Raw genomic sequence first — 17,843 nt, 5'->3', positions numbered from 1 at the left:
GCATGAGTTGGGTACAAGCTGGGCAAAACTCCTGTCTGAATCCTCCTGGTCTCTTTCCTTAGGGGGACCCTGGTCCTGCTGGCCCCCCTGGACTCATGGGACCACCGGTAAGTTGAGCTGCAGGAAGGAGTTGGAAGCTGCGATGCTGCAGCTTCTGCCTGCATGGCTGCAACAGCAAATCCAGATCCTCCGTGGACCATGCTGTGACTTTGGATGGGTTTGAATAGTTTAAGCTGAGGAATGAGGAGTGGGAAGAGGCCCCCAGTTGACGTGAAGGACGTGAGAATTCCTTGCTTCTTCTTCCAGGGCTTTAAGGGGAAAACAGGACATCCCGGCCTCCCAGGACCTAAGGTAAGGGCCTGGTGACCTCTGCCAAGCAGGTTGTCTCTGCTGTCCTGAAGGCCTGCCCCCAGGCAGACATGGCAGCCTAGCCTGGGCAGAGAGGCCATCCCGGCATCAAAGCCTCCTGAGGCCAGCAGTGCCTGGCAGACTGGGTCAGAGCTTCTCCGTCTACCAGCTGGAGAGCGGCAGAGGTGGCCAAAGCTGGGGCAGGTGGCAGGGCCCCTCTGATGTGAGGTTGACTTGGGGTAGGGATGTCAAGTGACGGTCTGGCGCACTCCCGCTGCCTGCCCTCTCTCTCTTCTAGGGTGACTGTGGCAAACCAGGACCCCCTGGCAGCACTGGCCGGCCTGGCGCAGAGGTAAGGGCCAGGGAGCCACATGGCTGCCTTCAGTTTGCCTTTGGACTCTTCAGAGTCTGGGGTGCAGCTGCTTTCTCCTGCTCCGTGGCTGCTTTCTACCTAAGTCTTCTGGGAGGGGTTCACCCACCACCGCACCTCTCGAACTTTCTCCCTCCTCTTAAGGGTTATAACTGGTTCTGCTCCCTGGAGGTTGCTGGGTCACCAACCTAAAAAGGCAGGGCCTGGCCTGCTCAGGCTGTGGGTCTGCCTTCTCTGCCTCACTCTCCGGGAGGCATGGGTCTGGAGGCTGGGAATCACCTGGCTCCTTTGGCCATGGGTGTTAACACCTGCTCTGCCCAGCCCTCTCCCACCCGACAGCCATATGGTGCAAGTCAGTTTCAGTGTCATTTTGTCCTTTTTCTGGCTCCTGCAGGGTGAACCTGGTGCCATGGGACCCCAGGGAAGACCCGGTCCCCCCGGCCATGTTGTGAGTTGAACCAATTTCGTCTCTGTCTCTATGAGAGGTAACATTTTGGCGGGGTGGGTGGCAGTGCCTAGGCTGTCATGACCTGAAGGAACTAGCCACAGGGGCTGCCCAGCCATGGAGCTAGACGGCTCCCATGTGGAAGCTAGTGGCCCAGCACTGGGGCCGCTCCTGTGGTTTCCAGGCTTTTCGTCATTTTCTTATTTTCTGGGCACATTCAAGTCCACTTATCAGATGAAGGTCATTCAGTCAACACATAATCATGGAGCACCTGCGCCATGCCAGGCAGCGATCCAAGCGCTGGGCAACAGCAGTGAGCAAGAAGGGCGAGGTCCCTGATCTCAGAGCCGGCACGCAGGTGCAGCAAACAGAAGACCCAATGTGAAAGCCTCAGGCAGCCACGCGCTGTCACAGAGAGGGACCGGGAGGTGACTTCAGAGGAACCCTTCTTGGAGAAGCAACCTTTGAGCTGAGGCCTGAATAAAAGAAGGAGGCAGTTATTGAGCAGTCTGGGGGAAGAGTCCCAGGCAGAGGGGGCGGCAGATACAAAGGGCCAAGGCAGAGAGGAGCTGGATGTGTTTGAGGAACCCCAAAAAGAGCAGGGTGGCTGGGGTGCAGAGTGAGAAAGCTGTGAGTAGCAAGGGGACAGCTGAGCTCGGAGAAGGACATGGTGGCGATAGGAGTGGCCCTCTCGGTGTGGTCAGGGGTGGGAGAGGACAGACTCACAGAAGCCGTGGATGGATAGTTGCAGTGGAGACAGGGAGCTGTGGTCAGATCTGGGAGGTGTCTGGAGGTGGGGGGCTTGCTGATGAACTGAATTGGGGTTGGGGACACAGAGTGACATAAAGAGGGGAATCAGAGATGACTCCTGCATTTGGCTTGGGCAACTGGGTAAATAGGTGGAGTGTTTCCCAAGACAGGGGGACCTGGAGAGGACATTTATCAAGCAATAATGAATTTCCTGTCTACTTCACTCATCACTAACACAGACGACTGCCAGGCGGTGCCTTTGATCAGTGTGACAGCACCAGGCTGATGGGACTCCAGAGACAAGCGAAGATACTGGCATTTTGTTGCAGCCCTGTTGTGGCTGGCTGCATAATAATTTCCAAAAGGCTTTTGGAAACGTTAAAAATAGTTCACGACCAAAAAAAAAAAAAAAAAAAAAAAAAAAAAAACAACACGGAACTCTCAGGTCTCCATCTCTATTTTTACGCATCTCAAGGGGTCCAGAGGCCCTGGATTCAGAATGGCATATTGACGCTGGTTCCCCTCACGTGATGGGTGACGGGGAGGCACACTCAGAAACGTGGCCCCACTGGAGACTCAGTGCGGTGCCGGGGCCGACAGCGTGCAGGCTTCCGCCTCTCACGTGTCTGTCCAGCCCCTCTGCCCTGCGGCGTGGCCGTCTCCATGCGGGACATTTCCACCCCAGGAGACTGGAGATGAATCTGGAATGTGCCTCCTGGGGTTGTGAAGGGAAGTGCTCTGAGAGAGACCCAAGTGCCCCTGGGGTTCAGAGAAGGTGTCACTCCGGCCAGGGAGGTGACCTCTGAGCTGCACCACAGAGGCGTGGATATAGGCATCAGAGCTGGGGGAGGGCGTCTCCGACGCAGCCCTAGTGCAGCAGCGGGGAATGTCTGGGTGTTGGAGTTCTGGGCTCCTTGTTCCTGTGGATGTCGGGGTCAGTGCCAAGCCCCTACCCCTCACCCCCTACTACACAGGCCCCCAGCTCCTGGTCTTCCCTCCCTGGACAGCAGGAAGTGGGCTGCTGTTAGGGAAGCAGGGGTCTCAGTGGCCGCCTAGGCTGGTAGTAACTCCCCAGGCCTTTGTCCTCTGCACTTGGCCGCTGGCCATGGCTTTCGGGTCATCCTCCTCAGCACAGCCCCAGATGCTCCACTCAGCCTGGGTTGGAGGAAGGGTCCTGTGTGCCCAGGGTCCCCCAGGCCTCAGCTCTGGGCACAAATCTTGTCAGAAGCTCAAATGTAAGACCACAGGGAAGGAAGGTTTCTGGAGGAAACGGAGCTGCTGACGTTTAACGCTTGCTCCTGTTGTCAGGCCCTGTGCCCCTCGGGGTGTTGCTATTAGAACCTGTTTCTGTCCCACTGACTCATCTCTTTTTAGGGGCCACCAGGGCCTCCAGGCCAGCCAGGACCAGCTGGGATCTCTGCAGTGGTGAGTAACATGCTCCGCTCCTTCCTCCCTCCCAGGAGTTTTACCCTGCTTGGCTGTGGGCTCCACTCCAAGGAAGCTGGGGGGATGGAGAACAGTTTGTCTCATCCTCTCCTTTCCTGGCATTGGCCTCTCCTGCCCCCAAAGATCTCGCCTTCTAGGATGTGGCAGAGGGCTTTGGAGAGGGCTGAAGGTCATCTCAGAGTCCTGCTGCAAGCTCGGGCAGTGCCACCTCTCCCTGTGGTCCCCGGCACACGATGGGGTATCTGTCTGGCTACATGGGGGTCCACTTTGCCTCTCCTCTCCTCTCACTGACTCCCTTCCTATTCTCTAGGGTCTGAAAGGAGACCGAGGAGCCACCGGAGAAAGGGGCCTTGCAGGGCTCCCAGGCCAGCCCGGCCCCCCTGGACACCCTGGCCCCCCGGTAAGACCCCACATCTTGCAGCATAGCCCAGGGGGCAAGAGTCACTTGGCTCAAGGCCTGCTGAGCACAGCACGACATATCTGGGGCCTCCAAGGAAGGAGTGGCTGCCGGCATAGCAGGATGGCAGCGAGGCGCTCAGGCCTGAGGATCGTATTTGGAAGGACAGGCCCTGCAGGGCAGTACTGTGCCAGGCTGCACACAAGGTCACTGCCTGTGACGGTGCACCAGCCTCAACCTTCTGCAGACGCCTCTGCTGCGTGGCCCTGTTCTGCCCCTGCCCCTGCCCCAGGGGAGCTTGTTGGTAACCACAGAAAATCTTGCTAAATGTCAGGAACCAGAAATGCAGTCCTGTTACTGTAACTTCCTGAGGTTCTCAAAAACCAGTTCTTGGTCTTAGCTCACATTTCATACTAAGAGTGCTAAGATATTGGTCACCAATGCATGCTGAGTGGTGGACTAAGCATTTGGTGTGCATTTTATCTTTTTCTCTCTCTGTCTTTCTCTCTTTTTCTTTTCTTTTCTTTCTTTCTTTTTTTTTTTTTTTGATGGAGTTTCTCACTCGTTGCCTAGGCTGGAATGTGGTGGCACAATCTCAGCTCACCGCAACCTGATTCTCCTGCTCAGCCTCCCGAATAGCTGGGATTACAGGCATGTACCACCACGCCTGGCTAATTTTGCATTTTTAGTAGAGACAGGGTTTCACCATGCAGGTCAGGCTGGTCTTGAACTCCTGACCTCAGGTGATCCACCTGCCTCGGCCTCCCAAAGTGCTGGGATTACAGGTGTGAGCCATCGTGCCCGGCCTTGCATTTTGTCTTAATCTGTGCCGCAGCCCCATTTAGTGGATCTGATTGTCCACGTTTTACAGATGAGGAATCTGGGGCTCCGAAAGGTTAGGTAGGTTGCTTGGAGTCACACAGCTCGTGAGTGGAAGAGCTCTGAGTTGATCCCAGCCTGCCTGATTCCATAACTTGTGTCCTTAGCCATTCTGCAAATCTACCTCTCTCAGAAGTTCCAGACAGGTGAACCCCATCAGGTGCAACCGATTGCCAGGCTCAGGGATGAAGTCTCCTGGGAGAGCAGAGGCAGGGACCCAGGTCTCCTGGGACCCATCAGGATGCTTTCCACCAGTGCAGACTTTTGCTGGGGGGCAGCAGCAGTGACCGTGGGGCTGCTGGCCTGGGCTGGGGTGTTTGACTCTCATTGGCCCATCTGCCACGTGGGCTCAGTCTCACCACGCCTATTGGCTCTGATTCCTGCCAAGGACCCTGCCTCCCTCCTTGCAGGTTCAGGAGCCTCCAGGGCCCCTGGCTGAATCTCCCACTTGCCTAGCAATCACTAAGTCCTCTTCCCCAGCAGCCACTGGAAGGGGGCTGGCCCAGGGAGGCAGCCTTGCTGGTTGCAGGGAGTGGGGCAGGCTCAGGCTGTTCATGTGTTCATTCAGCAAACATTTCACATAGATTCAGAACCAGGGAGTGTGCAAGGTGCCGGGATCCAAGCACACAGCGAGGCAGGCATGGTCTGTTCTTCCCTTGTAGAGCTCTTGTAGACAGGGGCTGGGAGCTGTTGGGGCTCTGGGATCGTGCTGGGGTATCGGGTGGGGGGGTCTAAGTTTCCGCGCCCTGTGCCCAGAGCATCAGAGGGTGAGGGCTGGAGGATCATGGCCTCTGGGTGGAACAGGGGGCCGGGCATGCCCCATGTACATGTGAGGCATCTGACACCAAACTGAGTTGGAGCTCATCACGTCTCCATTGCTCTCTACTCCCCAGGGTGAACCTGGTGCAGATGGCGCAGCTGGCAAAGAGGTACAGTTGTACTGGTCTTCTCTGTTTCCTTGGGGATGCTTCCCACTCCTTGCCTTGCCCTGACCCCTCATTTATTCAGTAAACATTCTGTCTGAATGTTTACGGACTATCTCTGGACAGATATACAGGAAACTGTTAACCCTTGTTGTCCTGGGGAGAGGAATTAGAGAATTGGGGCCAAGGACGGGAGTGAGATTTGTTTTACTTTTTTAAAACCCTGTACCTGGTCAAAAAGAGACAGCAGCAACAACAGTGATATAATAATAATAATAATAATAATAATAATAATAATTATAATAAATTCCAAACAAACATTTCTTGGGCACCAGCTCTTTCCAGTCCCCCCAGTATGCCACAGACTGGCTGTCTCATTCTGACTTCTTCTCACCTCTCTTCATCTGTGATGGAGATCCAGCCAACAAGCTTAAACAAGGCCATGCCCTGGGGACATCATTTTCCTTTCCAGCTGTCAGCCCCTCTGTGGGCAGAAAGGCTGTGGTCCTTTCTCACACAGAGCCCGGCTGGACACACCTGGGGGCCTCGGGCTGTAGAAGGGGCCTCTTCACTGCTCCTCCCTCCCCAGGGCACCTCAGAGACGCTGCCCGGACTTCACCTCTGACTCTTGCTTTCCTCTAGGGACCCCCTGGAAAGCAGGGATTCTATGGACCTCCTGGGCCCAAGGTGAGTGGGCACTGGCTGGGTGTGAGAGGAGAAGCTGGAGAGTTGATGAAGCCCAGCTCCAAGTGACCACTTTAGCCACAAAAAGGAGACACAAGAAGGCCAGTGGGCCTGGGAAAAAATGGCAGAACTGGGAGCAGCAGAGTGTCTGAAAATTTCCCACGTGGGGTCATTAGCTGTGGCTGGGGGAAAGGAAATCTCCAGTTCACTTACTCACTGATTGACTCATTCATTCATTCATTGTTTTCATTTCCTGAGCATCCCCTTGCTCCTGTTCACATTCCAGGCCCTTGTCCTGGCCTCAGGTAAACCGAGGTCCCTGGACAATAGGTGCTCACAACAGACCCGTCCCACTTACACAGGGGAATAGCAAGGTTCCAGACGCTGAAGAGACACGGCGCTGTGGGCGAGAGGCAGAAGCACCCAGCCCAGCCTGGGGAGTCGAGGAGGCTTCAGCTCAGGAGGGGTGCACTGGGTAGAGAGAGATGAGGGGAAGGGCATTCCAGGCCGGGAGGACCACAACGGAGAATCATAACCAGTGAGGTCTGGCAGGAGGCAGAAGGCAAGGAGAGGAGGCTGAGGAAGGAAGGATCAGAACCACATCACGAAAGGCCTTGCATGCCTGGTCCAGGAGTGAGTGCTTTATCCTGAGGGCATTTGGGAGCCATCAGAATTTCCTTTTTTTTTTTTTTTTTTTTTTTGAGACAAGAGTCTTGCTCTGTCACCCAGGCTGGGGTGCAGTGGCGTGATCTTTTGACTCACTGCAACCTCTGCCTCCTGGGTTCAAGCAATTCTCTACCTCAGCCTCCTAAGTAGCTGGAATTACAGATGTGTGCCACCACACCTAGCTAATTTTTGTATTTTTAGTAGAGACGGGGCTTCACCATCTTGGTCAGGCTGGTCTTGAACTCCTGACCTCATGATCCACCCACGTCGGCCTCCCAAAGTGCTGGGATTACAGGCGTGAGCCACCACGCCCGGCTTAGGAGCCATCAGAATTTCTAAGCAGGGAGTAACAACAGGAGAACTGTCTTCTAGGAGGACCAGTGACCTGTCAGGATGCTGTGGCCACAGTCCAGAGAGAGATGCTGGGGTCTGGTGGGAGGATGGAGAGAAAAGGGCAGACTGGTGAGACATCACGATGTAATTTGACAGGACTTCTTATCTATCCTTGTAGGGTGATCCAGGAGCTGCCGGACAGAAGGGCCAGCCAGGAGAGAAGGGGAGAGCCGGCATGCCTGGTGGGCCGGGCAAGAGCGGTTCCATGGGGCCTGTTGGGCCACCGGGCCCTGCAGGAGAGAGAGGCCACCCTGGATCTCCAGGGCCTTCAGGGAGCCCTGGATTGCCTGGTGTGCCTGGCTCCATGGTAAGGGGGAAGGCTGGCAGCCGTTGGCACTGTCCCGTAGAGCAGGCATGTGGGGTGGAGCACGGATCATCTTCCAAGCTCCTGCTAACATTCTGTGGGACAGAGCATGGCTCCCAGAGAGTGGTTCTTAACTAAAGGTGGGGATGATAGGACCCTCTCCCCAGAAAAACGTGCTTAAGCACAAGGTGTTTTGTACCATTTCTGGGTGGTTAGGACTTTGGATTAAGAATCTACAGAGGTTGCTGTGAGCTGAGATCGTACCACTGCACTCCAGTCTGGGTGACAAAGTGAAACTCTGTCTCAAAAAAAGAGAGTCTGTGGGAGGCTCCTGGGGCCTCTGCCTTCCTCCCCATCCTTTATTTCCACAGGGGAAAGTGCCAGGTTTGGAAGTATAATTGAGGCAGGTTTTCTTCTCTTTCTTCAGGGTGACATGGTGAATTACGACGAAATCAAGAGGTTCATCAGACAAGAGATCATTAAAATGTTTGATGGTAACTGGCAGCCAGCTGGGTGGCAGTGGGTGCTGCCTGCCCTTCCTTGTGACTTCTCTGCCCTGCCTTGGCCTCCTTTTCCTTAAAGCTCAATGTCCTCCTGCTCTCGCCCTCCACACACAGGCCTGGGGTTGACAGGCATATGTTCAATTATCCTTCAGACCTTCCTTGTCACCTGCTCTGTTCAGAGATAAAATGATTCCCTCCTGCCTTCCCCGTGCCCTGACTTGAGCAAAGGAGACAGACAAGAAAATTGGTATCAAACGAGTCTGCCTGAAGTGAGCTCTAAACACAGGGGCAAGCGGCACTGTAAGATGGCTGGGGTGGTTTATTTGAAGTGTTTTTTTCTGCTCATTTGTTCATCCAACATTGATGTGCCAGGGACTGGGGAAAACACGGGCCCTGTCCTGAAGGGGCCGGATGGCTTGCTTGGGAAGCAGACCTTGAATGCCAAGCAAGGAATCTGGACTTTATTCTGAAGCCAGCGGTGAACTAATGAGGGGTGTTGGAGCAGAGAGATGCCATAGTCAGATCTGCGCTTTGGAAGGATCTCCGTAGGGAGTGATGTGGAGGCCAGGACATGGGACCCCAGTTGGGAGACCCACCCCCATACTCCTTTCCCTGACATCCCTGTGAAGGCAGGCCGCTGTGGGCTCCATGCTGGCGACCAGTATGCAGCATCTGCAGTCATTCTGAGTCCCTGGGGGACCCTCTGACCTGTCCTTGTCTTTTTTTACAGAGAGAATGGCTTACTACACCTCCAGGATGCAGTTCCCCATGGAGATGGCGGCAGCTCCGGGACGCCCAGGGCCCCCAGGGAAGGATGGTGCTCCGGGCAGGCCAGGCGCTCCCGGATCACCTGGGCTCCCTGGTCAGATTGGCAGAGAAGGACGGCAGGGCTTGCCAGGAATGAGAGGTAGCTCTGCCCTACAGTTCCCAAGGGACACACATAGTTCTTTGGGGCAGGCCTAAGTATTCCATGAGGTCGCTTGTGAATATGAGGGGTGTGTATGTGTCTTTCAAGTAATCTGACTGGCTGTGTCATTTTTCTGCTCAGGGATAGGACTTATTTTATTTCTTTGATTCCAGGACTGCCTGGCACCAAAGGTGAAAAGGGGGACATTGGTGTTGGCATTGCAGGAGAAAATGGTCTTCCCGGCCCCCCAGGTAGGAAAAACCACCACTTGAGACCATGAATCCAGAGCAGCGGAGACCCCTTTTCTTTCTGATCCTCCGATGACACAGCTGTATCAAACTCCAAATAACGGCAGGCCAACCAACCACCATTTATAGTAATGCCACTGCGTGCAAGATCCTCTGCCAGGGCCTGTGGGGATGTGGGGGCGGAAAACTCAGAGCTTGTCCTTAAGTCCTAACCTGGGCTAGCATGACGCAGTGGGAGACAGCCGCATGGAGCTGGGGCTGAGGGACTTGAGTTCAGGTTCTACTCAGCACCTCACTGGCTGCACACCTCGGGAGGCCTTTGAAGCCCTCTGGAGGTGCTCTTTAAGATGTGTCTTGGCTGTCCAGCCTGAAAGAGAGTGGCCAAAGCCTGATGACCTGGCTCTGAGACCCAGCATCCCAGCTTACCAGATGTGCAACCTCTCTGAGCGTGTGTCCTCATCTATGAAACTAGGCAATAGCTCCTTTCTCAGGAAATGGTGCAGATTCAATGAATAATGCATCAGAAGCACTCAGCCCCGTGCCTGGCACACGGAAGCTCTAAATAAAACTTGCCAGCAGTATTGTTAGTGTTAAAATAATGTGAGGGTCAGACTAGGTCTTCATGAAAACACGTGGTAACTTGAGAAACAGTCACCAAATGGAAGGTGTTATTTGATGCCATTATGGCTTTTTCCCCTCATGATCTGGGTCCTCTGATTGTCCCTTTGTGGCCCTTCCCTCCCTAGGTCCTCAAGGTCCTCCAGGCTATGGCAAGATGGGCGCAACAGGACCGATGGGCCAGCAAGGCATCCCTGGCATCCCTGGGCCCCCGGGTCCCATGGGCCAGCCAGGCAAGGCTGGCCAGTGTAACCCCTCTGACTGCTTTGGGGCCATGCCGATGGAGCAGCAGTACCCACCCATGAAAACCATGAAGGGACCTTTTGGCTGAAATCGACACCTGCCTTTGGATGAAGGACTCCGTTGGGAATAAATGGCCAAAGCTTATAGGACTCTGTGAAAGGTTGTGAATGTTTTTGTTGTTGTTTTTAATTGCTGTTAATATTTTTTAAATAATAAAGAAACAAAACGATCTGCCTTTTTCCTTCCAGTGGGTTCCCCTGCAGTCAGAGCTCCCTGTCGCCCTCCTTTTCTCATTTAGTCCCAGGATCAAAAAAGGGCATTGTGGGTACAGGGGCGTACACCTGTAATCCCAGCTATTCAAGGGGCTGAGGTGGGGGGATTGCCTGAGCCAGGAGTTTGAGACCAGCCTGGGCAACATGATGAGACTCGGTATCCAAAAAATAAAAATTAAAAAATAAAGGACATTTCCCTCCTGGCTCGTGGTCAGCCAGTGGTTCTGTGGGATGCTGCTGGATGATCCGCTGCTCCCTGGAGCCTTGTTCCCTGTCCTTATGCACACTTCTCTCGAGTTAGAGAAGGAGCATCATTCAGCCCTTCCAACCATTCAGCAGGTTGGAAGGCCCCACTTCCAGCTTATAAAGGCTCCTATCTATGTGATTCCCTAAATAAAGCATCGTTCGGCACCCCACCCACTCTTTGCCCATCCACTTCAACTCGTCGGTGTGACCCAGAGCCGGTCGGGGTTGCACCCTGGGAAAATGCCACCCGGTGCGGAGGTGTGTTCGTCTGCCTGGAAGCCCTTCTAAGCATGCAGGCGCTTCTTGATGCTCCAGTAATTCTGTGATTAGAAAACCTGTGCAAACAGGAGAGAAGACAGACTCCAGCTCTGGCCTAGGCGGCCAGGGAATGCTTCTCTGGGAAATGAGATGGAACCTTCTGCCTGAACCAATGCATGGCCCCGCCACTAGCTCTCCATAAGGGTTTCCAGCAATGAATTTCTGGAGGGCAAATGACTTCTCCTGTTATTATTCTTCGTTATTCTAACATACGTGGTGCTTTTCCTGTACATCTTAGCCTAGGCCTTTAGAAATAGCCAGGCTGTATCAGTACAAAGGGGTCACAGGCAAGCCGTGAGCAGATCTAAGCTCACCATCCTCGAAGTCCACTGGGAGTTCGGTGGTCTATCTGCTGTCTCCTTCTCCCTATGTAAAAAAGGGTAGGCAGGAAAAAAAAAAAAAAGACAGTGAATTGAACATTACAGAAACATTCTCGAGCTTCTTCCTTCTCTCCTTTTTAGATCCCTTGTCCTGATGGGCTGGCTGCCCTGTGAGAAAGCAACAAGGCACTTCCAGGGGGATTTCCAAAGAAAGCTTTTTCACCGGCCCCAGCTATCTGGAAGGTTTATTCAAGTTGGATACACTTCAAAGGACTCACAGAGCAGGCTCAGAAATGTACCCAAAATCTAGATGCTTATCCAAACTGCCTGAAGCCTTCAAATCGGCTGTCAAATCTCTGCAGAGCTGGTATTTCTAGCACATTCTGAAAATTCCCTTCTCTACTTGGGTCCCAAATACCAGGAGACCAGCCTATTGATGGCTTTTCTGAACCTTTGCCCTATTTTTTTTTTTCCTGCCAGGAGCAAAGGTGGGCTGGTGGCCAGAAGAATGGAATCAGACAGACTCCTGAGCACGCCAGAGGTCTCATATGATGTTTTTAGATAAAGGAGGAGCTGATTCTTTTTTCATCCCTCCCCAGCTATTCTCAGTTAACCCCGGTTCTAACATAAAACACTAAAAAGCAAAGGCATCATTTTTGCATTGAAGTGGCGGCCAGGGTTTGGACCATTGTCGAGGACAGATGTGAAAGCACTCCCATTGGAAGGCCAGCTTCCTCTTGCAGCCTCGTCTGTCGAGTACTAGCCGATGATGAGCCTTCTGATGAGGGGCGCGTTGGCGCCAGCAGAAAGAAAGAGAGGCAAGGACCAGCTGTGGAATTGAGCAGGTTGGCTTTGAAGGCCAGAGGGGGAAAACCGCTATGAGGAAACATCAAACTCATACCCTGTCAGGGTCACCAGGGAATCGATCCTTACAGAGTAAATGCTGCCTTCTTCACTTTTCTTCCTGAGTCAAATTCATGCTACTCTTAGGGGATTCTACGACAGGCTAGGTTTAAGCTTTCATGATTGGAATGCGTGTCTCCCTGGAGTTTGAAATTAATGTATTTTCTTGGACCATGAAGAACCAGATGGAAAGCTGAATTTTATAGTCTCTTCTGTTACTGTGGTCAGCAAAAAAAATCCATGGATCTTGCTCATCAGTTCAGGAGCCGGGTAAGCTGAAGAGAAAGGAAGGAGGGGCACGTGTCTTCCACTCCTCTCAGGCAGTTTTTGCATGTTCCGACCCTGTTATCCTTCTGTCTTCATTTCTTATCCTACTCCAGGCTTTTAAGGCCGCACACAGATCACTCAGATTGGAAAAGTCTAACTTGATGAGTCCATTTTTCCCTCCTACTTTGTCCCAGGGACTGTACTAGGCTCTGGGGAATCCCAAGGCAAACTAGACAGATATGGTCCCTGCCCCCACAGCATCTGCGGGGAGAGCAGACAGTTAAACAAGCACTTACAGTAAAGTGGGATAGGACAGTGCCAGGTACCAGGGGAGTGCACAGCTGGGGAAACTGACCATATCTAGACAAATAGATGGATTCAGGCAGAGGGAACAGCACGTGCCAAGGCCCAGGAATGACTGGGCGCAGCAGTCTGAGTGATGGGAGACAGGACAGTGTGGTTGGATTTTGGAGCATGAACAGGGGAGACACAGTGGGAAGCCACTAGTGTGTTTCTCACAAAGGAGTGTCAAGTCAGGTTTGCTGAATGGGGAGTTCGCTGATGGCAGTGTGAAGGATGGACTGGAGGGTCCTTAATTTGAGAATCCCCTCTGCTCAGTAAGATGGAGAAAAGGCTGCTGCGTATTTATTATGCAGAGAGAAATCTAAACTTCGATGCTTCTGGAATTTAAATCTTCCTTTTTGTCATAATATTTTCCTCCGTCACTCAAATTCGACAGAATCTGATTAGACTCTTTCTTCATCTGGGGTCTGTTAACCCCTTTACATGATTAGATTTTTCTTTTTCTTTCTTTCTTTTTTTTTTTTTTTAAGGTGGGGGATGGAGTCTCACTCTATTGCCCAGGCTGGAATGCAGTGGCACGATCTCGGCTCAATGCAACCTCTGCCTCCTGGGTTCAAGTGATTCTCCTGCCTCAGCCTCTGGAGTAGCTGGGACTAGGCGCAAGCCACCATGCCCAGCTAAGTTTTGCATTTTTAGTAGGGACGGAGTTTCACCATGTTGGTAAGGCCTTGAACCCTTGGCCTCAGGTGATCCGCCTCCCTCGGCTTCCCAAAGTGCTGGGATTACAGGTGTAAGCCAGAATGCTGGGCCACGGATATATGTATACACATATATATTTTTTGATGCTGGAGATCCCAAAGGACTAGATCCTTTTTGTGGCTGTCCTGAATAGTTTATGGGAATAGATGATGTCAATGTACTCTCACTATGATCCCATAATGGAAGGGAGTGTGGCCAAATTGCCACATCTGCTGTTCTCATTCCTCAGTCGCTTCTGCAGACAGTTGCAAATCATCCTCTGATCTACAGCATCCAACTGGAATTTAAATTTCAGAACTAGATCTAGTTGGAATCAAAGAGAATTAATTCCATAATAATTAGGTGGGTGTTGGTATTCCTTCTTGGTAAGCCATACAGAAGCTTGGCACAGAGCCAAGTGGCCGCTGGGAGGTTGTGTCTCCAGGGGAGGCAATATTTTCCAGTGGATGGGCCTTTCATTACCAAGCTCTGCCTCACCTCTAATGAGTCAACAACAGGGCTTCCACGAACTCAGGAAAGTGCTCTGTGCTCTAAAAAAAGGCTGGAATCCATGCTTTCCCCCAGGGCTAAAACTGAAACAATAACAGGAACTTCTCCACCCACCTCTGTCTGCCTCAGGTAGTTGAGGTTTTAGAAAGGAGTTGATTGTTTTTCAGTCTTTGGAAGATCCTGATCTCTCTTTTATCCAGCCCCCTCCAAAACAAACATACCTGGGCCTGTGTGGGGCCTCAGAGGCATAGTCCTGGCTGTTGGCTTTGGCGGGTCCCTGACTGCCTAAGAAAAGACTTGGATGCTCCATCCCCCCCAAATAGCACAGACCTCCCACAGATAGTTCTCCTAAGCCCTTTGCTGCGTATAGGGAAATGGGGGCAAATAACTCTCCTGGGAGTTGGATTCTCATTACCTAGGACAGTGCCTAGCAAGAGGTGGGAACTCAATGGGTGGATATGTTGGTGGAATAAATGAGTGTGTGTACATGACTCCAGTTTGCAGGCCAAGTGTCGCTGTTCCCCTCTTCAGGCAAATACCCCCTTGACCTTTCACCTTCCTTTCTGAAATTTTGAAGTTCAACTCCACCAATATTTTTTGAACTGGGGGGTTAGAAAGTTAATAAAGACATAGGCCGCGCGCGGTGGCTCAAGCCTGTAATCCCAGCACTTTGGGAGGCCAAGGCGGGTGGATCACGAGGTCAAGAGATCGAGACCATCCTGGTCAACATGGTGAAACCCCGTCTCTACTAAAAATACAAAAAAAAATAGCTGGGCATGGTAGCGCGTGCCTGTAATCCCAGCTACTCAGGAGGCTGAGGCAGGAGAATTGCCTGAACCCAGGAGGCGGAGGTTGCGGTGAGCCGAGATCGCGCCATTGCACTCCAGCCTGGGTAACAAGAGCGAAACTCGGTCTAAAAAAAAAAAAAAATAGTAGGTTATGTCTTTATTAACTTTCTTTTTTTTTATTTTTTTTGAGACGGAGCTTCGCTCTTGTTACCCAGGCTGGAGTGCAATGGCGCGATCTCGGCTCACCGCAACCTCCGCCTCCTGGGTTCAGGCAATTCTCCTGCCTCAGCCTCCTGAGTAGCTGGGATTACAGGCACGCGCTACCATGCCCAGCTATTTTTTTTTGTATTTTTAGTAGAGACGGGGTTTCACCATGTTGACCAGGATGGTCTCGATCTCTTGACCTCGTGATCCACCCGCCTCGGCCTCCCAAAGTGCTGGGATTACAGGCTTGAGCCACCGCGCCCGGCCCATAACCTACTGTTAAATATTGAGTAGTTAAAAAAAAATGCAGACCTGGGATCCAGTCCTATTTCTCCATTTATCTTTTTTTTTTTTTTTTTTCTCCCAGAATCTCTCTGTTGCCCAGGCTGGAGTGCAGTGATGCAAACACAGTTCATTGCAGCCTTGACCTCCTGGGCTCAAGCAATCCTCCCACTGTGGCCTCTGGAGTGGCTGGGACTCCAGACACATGCATCACACCTAGCTGATTTTTTAAAAAATTATTTTTTGTAGAGACAGGGTCTCACTATGTTGTCCAGGCTGGTTTCGAAATCCTAGGCTCAAGGGATCTTCCTCCCTGCCTCCCAAAGTGTTGGGATTACAGGCATAAGTCACTGGGCTTGGCTACATTTATCTTTCTGATAATAGGAAGGTCACTTAACCTCTCTGAGCCTCAGCTCCTTATTATAAATGGGTAATAGTGTGTACCTCAAAAGATTGTGGTGAAAATTAAATAACACATAGTACTCAGCGCAATGTCTGGCACCTAGTAAGCACTCAATACATGATAATAATAACTACTAACATTGAATTCATGCTAGGCACTATTCTAGGTGCTGAGGTTAGACGAATACAAAAGAAAATGACAATTCTACAATATACATGTAAGCAAATTGGGCAATTCAAGTACTGACACATATTATGAAAAAATAAGATAGATGATGGGAACATTGCAGGGAAGCAGTGTCAAGAAATGCCCCCCACCCCAGGTGACACGTGAACGGAGATCTGGATGATAGGGAAAAGAAGCCAACCAGTGAAAAGTCAAGGGAAGAATGTCCCAGACAGAGGGAAGAGCTAATCCAAAGACCTGGGGGCAGGAATGAGCAGGCAGAGACCAGCCAAAGCCAACATCCAGGAATGAGCTCTGTACATTCCAGGAATGGCACAACCAGGCCGGCACGGCTGGAATGAGGCAAGGAAGACACAGCAGCAAGAAGTGAGGCTGGAGGTGCCGGTATGTTCGGCCATGAAGGTCATTAGGATGAGTTTAGCTTTTATCATAAGAGTAATGGGAAGCCCCCATGGGAGTTGAAGCTGAGGAATAAGATCATCACTCTGGCTGCCTGTGGAGAAAATGGAGTGTGCGGAGAAGAGTGAAAGCGGCACTGGATACAATGAGCTCTAAGTTTCTCTTCAAATAATCGGTATGGAGTATGTTCAGTTTCTTGTGCTCCATTTTAAAGTTTAACTTCCTCGTACTTTCAGTAAACAGCCTTTTCCATTGGTTCTAATCAGTAGTTCACATCGGTTCCCCTGGTCTCCTTCTCTGTCCTGACTCGTCCTGGTCACCTGCTTTGACCTGAGTCACCCCCAGTCACCTGCTCTGCGTTACCTTTAGTTACCTGTTGCGTAATCGTTTTTCCCACCAAACTGCTCACCCTACCACTCTGGTTCATACCCCAGCTCTCTTTACAACAGTCCATCGGAATCAGCTTAGACTTTGCAGTCCAGCCCTAGCCACTAGGGCAATGACACAGCAGTAGGGACTGTCTGAGTCAGGGATGAGAACCCCTGACTCAGGTATCTAGGTGTGCGTTTGCCATTGCTCCATCTGTAAGATGCACCCTTCTATAGAAGTAAATTGCCTTTCTGAGAAAATTTATATTTGAGGGCTACTTCTTTTGCGGCACTGAAAATTTACATATAACAGGCTGGGAGCAGTGGCTCAAGCCTGTAATTCCAGCACTTTGGGAGGCTGAGGTGGATGGATTACCTGAGATCAGGAGTTCAAGACCAGCCTGGCCAATATGGTGAAACCCCCTCTCTACTAGAAATGCAAAAAAATTAGTTGGCCATGGTGGTGCGTGCCTGTAATCCCAGAGAGTTGGGAGGCTGAGGCAGGAGAATCGCTTGAGTCTGGGAGGTGGAGATTACAATGAGCAGAGATTGTACCACTGCACTCCAACCTGGGCAACAGAGTGAAACCCTTTCTCAAAAAAAAAAAAAAAAAAGAAAGAAAGAAAAAAGAAAATTTACATGTAACAGCAGGAACATTGGTCAATCAGCTATTGTAGTGATCCAGACATGGATGATAGTGTTTTGGACTGCAGTGACAGTGTGAACAAGAAGAGAGCAGATGTGTACATTTTTAAATTAGAGCATATGGAGATAAGAGAGGTGGGGGAGTGTGTGGAGAGAAAAAAGACATACAGGAATGATCTTAGGTTTTTGTCCTGAGAGACTGGGTGGATCTTCTGAGAGGGAGAGCAATGGGTTTTGGGGAAAACATCAAAAGAAAACTCCTGTACAAGATAGGCTGGAATATGGCACAGTGACAGTACCAAGTGCAAAGGGAGAGTGGCAAGAGAGGGTGGCTAACCAGAGCTAAGGAGAATGTGGGAAGGTTAGGTGGAGAATGGCCGTGGAACTGAGCCTTGCAGGACTGGAGATGGGAGGGCTGCTGGTCCAGGTGAAAGGAGTGGTTTGAACCTAAGTTTGGGGGTACGAGCAGGTACACTAAGCTAATTTTCAAATTTACATATTTGTTCCTGTCAGCTAAGAAAACTGAAACTCAGAGAGGTTAAATAACTTACCTAAGTAAAATATGGT

The 17,843-nt window shown here is 51.5% G+C and overlaps 1 protein-coding gene across 7 annotated transcripts in view; it reads left to right on the top strand.

Moving 5' to 3' along the window:
- COL16A1 (collagen type XVI alpha 1 chain) overlaps nt 1-10,353 on the top strand; it is a 52,535-nt gene extending 42,182 nt beyond the window's left edge. For all 7 annotated transcript variants that reach the window (XM_074380431.1, XM_074380429.1, XM_010348155.3 and 4 more), the window contains 13 exons: nt 63-107; nt 307-351; nt 647-700; nt 1,113-1,166; nt 3,288-3,338; nt 3,670-3,759; nt 5,529-5,564; nt 6,201-6,245; nt 7,420-7,608; nt 8,033-8,099; nt 8,839-9,015; nt 9,189-9,266; nt 10,010-10,353. In XM_074380431.1, the coding sequence (XP_074236532.1) occupies nt 63-107; nt 307-351; nt 647-700; nt 1,113-1,166; nt 3,288-3,338; nt 3,670-3,759; nt 5,529-5,564; nt 6,201-6,245; nt 7,420-7,608; nt 8,033-8,099; nt 8,839-9,015; nt 9,189-9,266; nt 10,010-10,212 (1,134 nt within the window). In that variant the 3' untranslated portion in view covers nt 10,213-10,353. The remainder of the gene's footprint in view (nt 1-62; nt 108-306; nt 352-646; nt 701-1,112; nt 1,167-3,287; nt 3,339-3,669; nt 3,760-5,528; nt 5,565-6,200; nt 6,246-7,419; nt 7,609-8,032; nt 8,100-8,838; nt 9,016-9,188; nt 9,267-10,009) is intronic.
- Nucleotides 10,354-17,843: the final 7,490 nt, after the last annotated feature.

The sequence above is a fragment of the Saimiri boliviensis genome, chromosome 11, assembly GCF_048565385.1.
Source record: "Saimiri boliviensis isolate mSaiBol1 chromosome 11, mSaiBol1.pri, whole genome shotgun sequence".
NCBI lineage: Eukaryota > Metazoa > Chordata > Mammalia > Primates > Cebidae > Saimiri > Saimiri boliviensis.
The sequence above is the reverse complement of the archived record's forward strand: the minus strand, read 5'-3'. Positions and strand labels throughout refer to the sequence as shown.